The 7,823-nt window shown below is 38.9% G+C and overlaps 1 protein-coding gene across 1 annotated transcript in view; it reads left to right on the plus strand.

Annotated features, from left to right (window-relative positions):
- The first annotated feature begins 679 nt into the window (after window positions 1-679).
- LOC107096426 (probable histone deacetylase 1-B) overlaps window positions 680-7,823 on the plus strand; it is a 17,019-nt gene continuing 9,875 nt past the window's right edge. Inside the window, exons 1-9 of the mRNA XM_015393071.1 lie at window positions 680-807; window positions 1,436-1,548; window positions 1,633-1,750; window positions 4,299-4,373; window positions 4,459-4,597; window positions 6,352-6,493; window positions 6,573-6,665; window positions 6,749-6,857; window positions 6,937-7,077. Coding sequence (XP_015248557.1) covers window positions 756-807; window positions 1,436-1,548; window positions 1,633-1,750; window positions 4,299-4,373; window positions 4,459-4,597; window positions 6,352-6,493; window positions 6,573-6,665; window positions 6,749-6,857; window positions 6,937-7,077 — 982 coding nt within the window. The 5' untranslated portion in view covers window positions 680-755. The remainder of the gene's footprint in view (window positions 808-1,435; window positions 1,549-1,632; window positions 1,751-4,298; window positions 4,374-4,458; window positions 4,598-6,351; window positions 6,494-6,572; window positions 6,666-6,748; window positions 6,858-6,936; window positions 7,078-7,823) is intronic.

Below are 7,823 nucleotides of genomic sequence, written 5' to 3' on the forward strand. Positions count from 1 at the left end.
ATTACATTTTCAAACTAAAAATATAAGTTTTCAATTGAATAAGCATAAAAATTAAACTAAATGACATGGAAATTTCACTTCACCTTTTGGTTCTGTTAATGTATTTTAAATGATAAATAACTGCCCTGTTTTTGTTTCATGTTTCTATTTGCCTCCACAAAAACCTGCTGGCCCCATCTTGGCCCCTCTGGTAAATATGGTCTAGAACCGCCGCTGCACAGATGACCTTTTTACTCACTTTCCTCTCTGAAAATGGGATCTTTTTTCTGCACAAATCTTTAAATAGCTTAGTTTCCCTATGACTGTTGCATTGGCACATCGGAGCTTTTTTCAAACGTCAATCTGAGATCTTCCATGGCATAAAAAATCATGAATTATGAAAAATAATCAATCCAGATAATAGTGATTAGTATGAACAACAGATTTGGATGTCAAGTCTCTTACAGTGATATCATTAATTATTTTAGAAACAGAAAAGCACAAGTCAAGTAAATGGAGCTTTTGCATGTAATTACATACATGAACATAGTTTTAAGATCTTATTATTTTCCTTTAAATTTATGAACATATTTGATCATTTATTCATTATCTGATGTGTGTTTGCAGGTAGTAAAGGAATCCTTTGTAGGTGAACCCAGATCAGATTATAAAACGGTTGCTTTGGCGCCCCCTATGGACAGCAGCTGACTTCACATCCTGTTGACCGAACGTGTCGCTGTTGTCTCCTTAAAACCATCCGACAAACAGCACCCAAAATGGCATTTACCTCTCAAGGCACAAAGAAAAAAGTTTGCTACTACTATGATGGTAAGTTCGCCCATTGTTGCACTTCAGTAAGCAGACTTATTAATTGATAAAATCCGTTTTATTTTACATCCTCCAATTCCTCTTCTTGCTAACCTAAGCTAATGTAGCTAGCTTAAGATGCTGCCTGCTCTCCTCACCTTAGTTTGAAGATATATGTTGGAGCGATTTGACCAAACATAAGCGATTCATTTGATTTTTGTCAAACGTAACTAATGAAACGCATTTCATTGTATTTTTTAAGGTGCTGTTTATGCTAGGATAAGAGCAGCCAATCAGCTAGCGCGCTAACACATGATGTAGGTTCATTGTCAATGAAAGGAGTTATACCCGGTAATATAACCATCTTTTTAACTGCAAAAGCCGAGCTTTTGTTTGTGAAAATGAACGAATCGACTTCCAAATATGGTTAAATGGTAATTTGGACGGTCTGATTTTCTTTAATATTGCTGGTAGGGTAGTTAACAGGCAGACCATAGGGAATATCTGTTTATTGACTGAGAGATTCCGTAGCTGCAGTCAGTGTACTTTGACTGTAATGTTTACTGGATACTTTTTGCTTTGTCTGTAGGTGTTTTATTCAAGAGAATAACCCAAATGTGTTAATTTGCTGTATTTGTTCTCTCATTAGGTGATGTTGGAAATTACTACTATGGCCAGGGCCATCCCATGAAGCCTCACCGAATCCGCATGACGCACAACCTGCTGCTCAACTATGGTCTCTACAGAAAGATGGAGATATATGTATGTGAAATTAAACCAACTGGTTTTATTATTTGAGTAAAGAGAGTTTTAGGTGCAAGATGTAATCTGTGAAATTTATTCCAGCGTCCACATAAAGCCAGCGGGGAGGAGATGACCAAGTATCACAGTGATGATTACATCAGGTTCCTGCGCTCCATTAGGCCGGATAACATGTCAGAATACAGCAAACAGATGCAGAGATGTGAGTTTCATCTGAGATGTTATTAAAATCTTCCTGTTCCATTATTTTATATACATGAATCCTGATTGATTCACATAGCCTAGACATCACTATTACATTCATGCCTGATGCATAGGGTTAGGAAGTTTTTTTACGATTCCGATTCCCTTATCGATTCTGTGAAACAATGAACTTGGTAAGTGCACGGTGACATTCGTCAACCTTCGCCTGGGACATTCTATTTCTGCTTGCCTCCGCCAGGCTACCCTTCTCATCACAGTCCTCTAAATCTAATGGAGAAGGCATCTGTTTAATGAAAAAGCTTTACTGTACAATTTCGGGATATAAACTAATCTCCCCCTGATTTAAATAAACAAGCGTCACCTTTCTCTCGCTCCCTAAACTGCGAAGCAACTTCGTAGCATGTTTTGTTACATCCATTGCAATAGCTAGAATGATGTGAGAATTCCAGCTACCAGTAGTTCTAATTAAACATGCTAGCCATGAAGGGCTGGATTAACGAGAAAGGCACACTCCCTTAATAACCCCAGAGAGGTAGGAAATTGGTTTATATCTAGAAATGGAATATGATTTACTTGAAACCACATTAAGCACAGCCAGTGATATAAAACTAACTAATTACCTCAGGAGTTGCCTTCTATGCTGGTTGTAACTATAGCTTCTGTCAAAAACATGGCATTCGTTAAAATGTATGCCATGTTGTGTGCGCAGGTGTTTTTGCATGTTGGATGTATTTCCTCCCGCAGATGTTATTGCCACTTTGCAATGCTTGCAAAGCGCCTTATTGCCATCTTTCTCTTCCTTAAAATGAAGCCAAACTATTGATTGCTTTGACCGCTTTTGTTTTGCTTTTCTAGACTTACGCCTGCTCATGTCGTACTTGCTTACTGAATACCGTGTGCGTAACTTGCGTAAAAAATGTGACGTAAGTCGTGCTGCTAAAATGTACACTTTTTAAAAGAAATGCAATAAAATTTCCTGTTTTTTTTTTTTTTTACAGGATTATTAAATTAAAATGTGTAAAACAATCTAGAAAATCCCCACAATATTTTGGGATTATGGTAAAAAGGTTCAACATCAAATCTGATTATAAAAACCAAATCTACCATTTATCATTTTACATTAGCTTCCTTTTGATTAGGTAAATTGAAGAAATAATACAGATTTATCCCAAAAAAAAAAACAGACCCTTTAAATTGAATCTTTCAAGAGTGACAAAACTATTATAAAAGATAGTTAAACCCCAAGGATCATCAAATGAATATTGGTGACTCAAAAGCTAACAATTTACCATAATGTAATTTAATCTATGAAAAGTGAGAAAATTGTAAATACGGAAGATTTTAAGGATGGTAGGCATAGATGAAGCCATGATTTTTAGAACATCTGAACTAGTTGCTTACAAGACCAAAGCTGTAGACTTCAGAACAACTGGAAAACTGTACTGAACTCTGTCCATTGAGTCGCCTCCAAACACCGTACTATGCATCTGTCCCCCTTGGCTCTCACCCCCAGTTTCCACAAACTCAATAAGAGCTGTTCCACATCCACTGCTACTCCTCTGTACGTCACCGTCCGCGAATATCGTCTCCGTCCTTTCCCCTCACAAAACGGAGCTGAGTTATATTTTGCTCCGCTCTGGTCCAGCCAGGTCAAGATCCGCAATTGCACAAAACAGGAAAAAGAACATTGATAAGATCCTGTTTGGTACTAAATTAAAATATAGTAACGTGAGATTGGTAACAACAAATGATAGCATAATTTTTATATATTCCCAAAACTAAGGCCATTTATTTAATAGATTGGATGCAAACTATTGGTACTTCAACATGCCAGAAAGCAGATTTCTCATCTCCATCAAAATATTTATTTTATACCGAGGGACTTAAAAGTATAATCAAATGGGTTATATCAGGAAATTGATACTGAATCGAATCCCCATTATGGGTGTGATTTACACCCTTATTATAACAGAAGGGATCAGAATAAATGGATGCTCTCATATTCTAGAGAAAACATACCTATACCAGGGTTTATACAGGGATGAGTAACTCTAATGTAATGCTTTTAAATGACCTTAGAAATGCGGTTCTGCACAAACAACCAAAGAACCAGTTATATCTGACGAAATTGTTTTTAGAAATTTTTTTTTTTAATAAAGCATTTTAATTGCCACGATAATCATATTTAAGGAATTTTAATCCCAATTAAGGCCTTAATTCAAAAAAATTATAATTTAATAACTTTTAATGAGTCTTAATGATCTGCGGAAACCCTGTATACAGAATAAAAAAAACAGATGTTGTTTGTAACTGAGAGACAACTTTATGCTTGCAGGTCATGCTGATGATTCTTCTATTTTAAATTAATGTGAATATAAATATCCTTCAGAGGCTGGTCTGATTAAAAACTGCGTAAATATTTCAGCTTCTATTATAAATGTGTTTAAGAGGGGATTAAAATGTTATGGACAGATGTTTGTTCCCAAGTCTGAACAGGATTCTGTACGCAGCCTGAACAATCCGAACGTCTCTGGTGTGTTTTGCAGTTAACGTTGGTGAGGACTGTCCAGTCTTTGATGGTTTGTTTGAGTTCTGCCAGCTGTCTGCAGGCGGATCCGTCGGTGAGATATATTCCCGATCCAGTTCTGTAATGATGTGTGGCTAGGGAAGTGTTAAATTCCCTTTCCCTCCTTCACCATGTTTAAGCCGGCGCCGTGAAGCTGAACAAACAGCAGACGGACATCGCCATCAACTGGGCCGGGGGGCTTCATCACGCCAAAAAGTCAGAAGCGTCTGGATTTTGCTACGTTAACGACATCGTCTTGGCTATCCTGGAGTTACTGAAGTGAGTGTGACGATGATGGTGATGTCTAATGTTCCCAGCTTGGTAGTGCTGCAACTAACCATTATTTTGCTAATCAATTTAATTGGTTAAAGGAGTTTTTTTTTTATCTTTAATGCAAATTGTTTACATTTTCTTGCAGTTGGCTTCATTATTAAAGTTGTAGGGAAATCATATTTAAACTTTAAATCATTCTGCTTAAACATGTATATAAACGTACTCTTTATCAGACCATATTTTCCCAAAAGTTAGAAAATTTATATTTAAAAAAAATCCTGTGTTGTAATCTGTTTTTTTTTTTTTTCGTTATCTTATACAGGCCAGTTATACGTCATCTTGAACACCTAAATTCAGCCAATCATCTATCAATGGTCATCTGTCAATAAATTTTTTTCAATCATAGCATCTTGATTCATATCACAGCTAATATACGCAATGCTTGAAATAAGAATAATTTACTTTCACATTGAGTTCCGTCCCAGTGTTCACGGGGAAGGACGTCTGTGTCTTCAGCAGGCATAGAGCTAACAGAACTGGCAGCGTTGCGAGGCAAGGGCTGAAACATGTACGGCTGTAAGCCTTCTACACCAAACCAAGCTTCTGCCGCCCTGGCGTCCTCTTCCGTCCCAGCTTTCCTCCTCTAAATAAAAAAATGTATGATGGCAGAGATTCATCCACGACCTCTGACACAAAACTCTCCTCCTCTTGCATGTTTCCGCTGTCCATAGCGTTCCTTGACAGTGTCGTTTCTAAGTCACCAATTTAGTGCTACATGGTCCCCATGTAATTTCCCATTGGGAACCTACTAGCACTAAGTTGCTAACTGGTTAGCAAGATGCTTCCGACAAACCGGCCACAACCAAATATGCTTGCGAACTTTCCGCCACAACAATCCTGCCCTCTTGATAAACAACCAATCACATTCACTTTATTCACCCGTGTAAAGTTGGGCACCACTCGGGAGAATTTGGAAATGCAACGGTTGGAACAGCCACTTCCCTATGACTTTTAAGGCCAGTTTATGCTCCTGATGCATAGCCTCTGCAACCGTCTATCTCTGTGTGCGACCACGCCCCCCACGCAGAGGTTCTGCAATCGTTGTTGCACACTTAAAAAAAAATCCGGACTTCAAACGGTAGCAAAACCCGCGCAGACCTCAAGTGGAAATACACAAGCAAAAAGTCCTTGGGATGCCTTTCCGGCTGTCTGTGTTGTCGACCTTCTCGATTCGGTGCCGGGGCGTGCCGTTTTTAAACACCGAAGAACAACTATAATGGACAACTACGGCTAAATGTTAATTGAGGAGGTTTGGAAGTACAACCACTTGTACGATGCCTCAGACAAATTATATAAAGATGCCAAGGTCTCTGCCAAAACAAATTTCTCGTGACCATCCGCTGAAGTTCTTGTGTGTTCTCGAATAGGCTCCCCCTTGCACTTTGGCTGGAAACTGATGTGCGTCCCTAGAAATTCCAGACCGACGGTGCAGAAGCATACCAGCAAAACTGGTTCGCGACCAGACCCAAGGTTGCAGAAGTCTAATCTGCCCTTTAGAGTCTTCAAAATGCTCAACTGGATTATTACTTCAGTTGATGATTCTGCAATTGGCAAATTGGTTGGTCAACTCAAAAATCAATGAATCATCATTATTAAGATTAACTGGTTCAACCCCATATTTTAGGCTTTTGATTATGATGATTTTTTACCATAATAAGCATAAAAAATGCTCTTTGTAAAGTATTTTTCCTGATCTGTAGATACCATCAGCGAGTTCTGTATATAGATATTGACATCCATCATGGAGATGGTGTGGAGGAGGCTTTCTACACCACAGACCGGGTTATGACTGTGTCCTTCCATAAGTACGGAGAATACTTCCCAGGCACTGGTGACCTACGGGTATGTCCTCAATGACTCTATCTTTATCCATGTTAAAGTGCTGCAGTAATTAAATTGTATTGTCCTTTTCTGTCTTTAGGACATTGGTGCTGGAAAGGGTAAATATTATGCTGTAAATTATCCACTGAGGGATGGGATTGATGATGAGTCCTATGAAGCCATTTTCAAACCTGTGAGTCATTGAAATCCTGTGTTTAGTCGTCCTTTGACGCAGAAAGAAATCAACTGAGAGCTGTTTTATTTTTTTCCCTAAAGATCATGGCGAAGGTCATGGAGATGTACCAGCCCAGTGCGGTGGTCCTCCAGTGTGGAGCCGACTCTCTGTCAGGGGACAGACTTGGCTGCTTCAACCTCACTATTAAAGGCAAGATGATTAAAAATAGAGGAAACTCAGAGTGTCTCTCCTGGATGTTTTTAATGAGTATTTTACACTGTGTGCTCAGGTCATGCTAAGTGTGTGGAGTACATAAAAAGCTTCAACCTGCCGCTGCTGATGCTGGGAGGAGGTGGCTACACCATCCGAAATGTGGCACGCTGCTGGACATTCGAGACGGCCGTGGCCCTGGATAGCTCCATCCCCAACGGTGGGCATGATCTCTGTCAGAGACACTGATTCTTTTCCTGGTGGTTTTGGGCTGATGCCTTCTCTTTAATCATTTCACAAAAGAAAGAGGGCTTATTTGTGGATTTTAAAATACCGTACTGACCTGAATATAAGACCCCGATTATAAGATGACCCCCTCATTCCAGGACAAGTTTTTAGGAACAAAACAAAAAGACCAAAAATAATAATAAAAAAAAAAAAGATGATAAATAATAATAAAACAGATTTATTTGGTTTAAAGAAACTATTCTATATTGAAGTGCAAACAATTGAATTGAAATTATATTGCATTGAAAGATATGTGCAATCAAAGAATAAAAAGTTAGAACAAAAAAAGGTAATAACACCTTTAATTGAAATCTCGAATGCAATCTGAACTTTGCTAACAGAACGTCTCAAAAACCTGCTTTAGGATTTTCCTCCCAGACGTCCTCTGCCTCGCTGCGCTCGCTGTCACTCCATTGCTCTTTGTAACGCAGCATTTCCTTGCTGCCTGACAGTCCTCTGATGCCTCTGCTGCGTTTAACAACCATAATTTTAAAACTGGCGCCATAACTCCGGCTCAAATGTCTGCAAACTTGTCTAAGATCATTGGCTTTACAAAAAACTGGCGCCCTCTGCTGCTACGTCCGTGTAGCAGCCCCAAACAACTGTCAGCCTGTATAATTGATTTGAGCCACTGATCTCTATTTAATCACTGGATTGCTGATTGCCCGTTGATTATAC

The sequence above is a fragment of the Cyprinodon variegatus genome, unplaced genomic scaffold (genome assembly GCF_000732505.1).
Source record: "Cyprinodon variegatus isolate N-32 unplaced genomic scaffold, C_variegatus-1.0 Scaffold623, whole genome shotgun sequence".
Taxonomy (NCBI): Eukaryota; Metazoa; Chordata; class Actinopteri; order Cyprinodontiformes; family Cyprinodontidae; genus Cyprinodon; species Cyprinodon variegatus.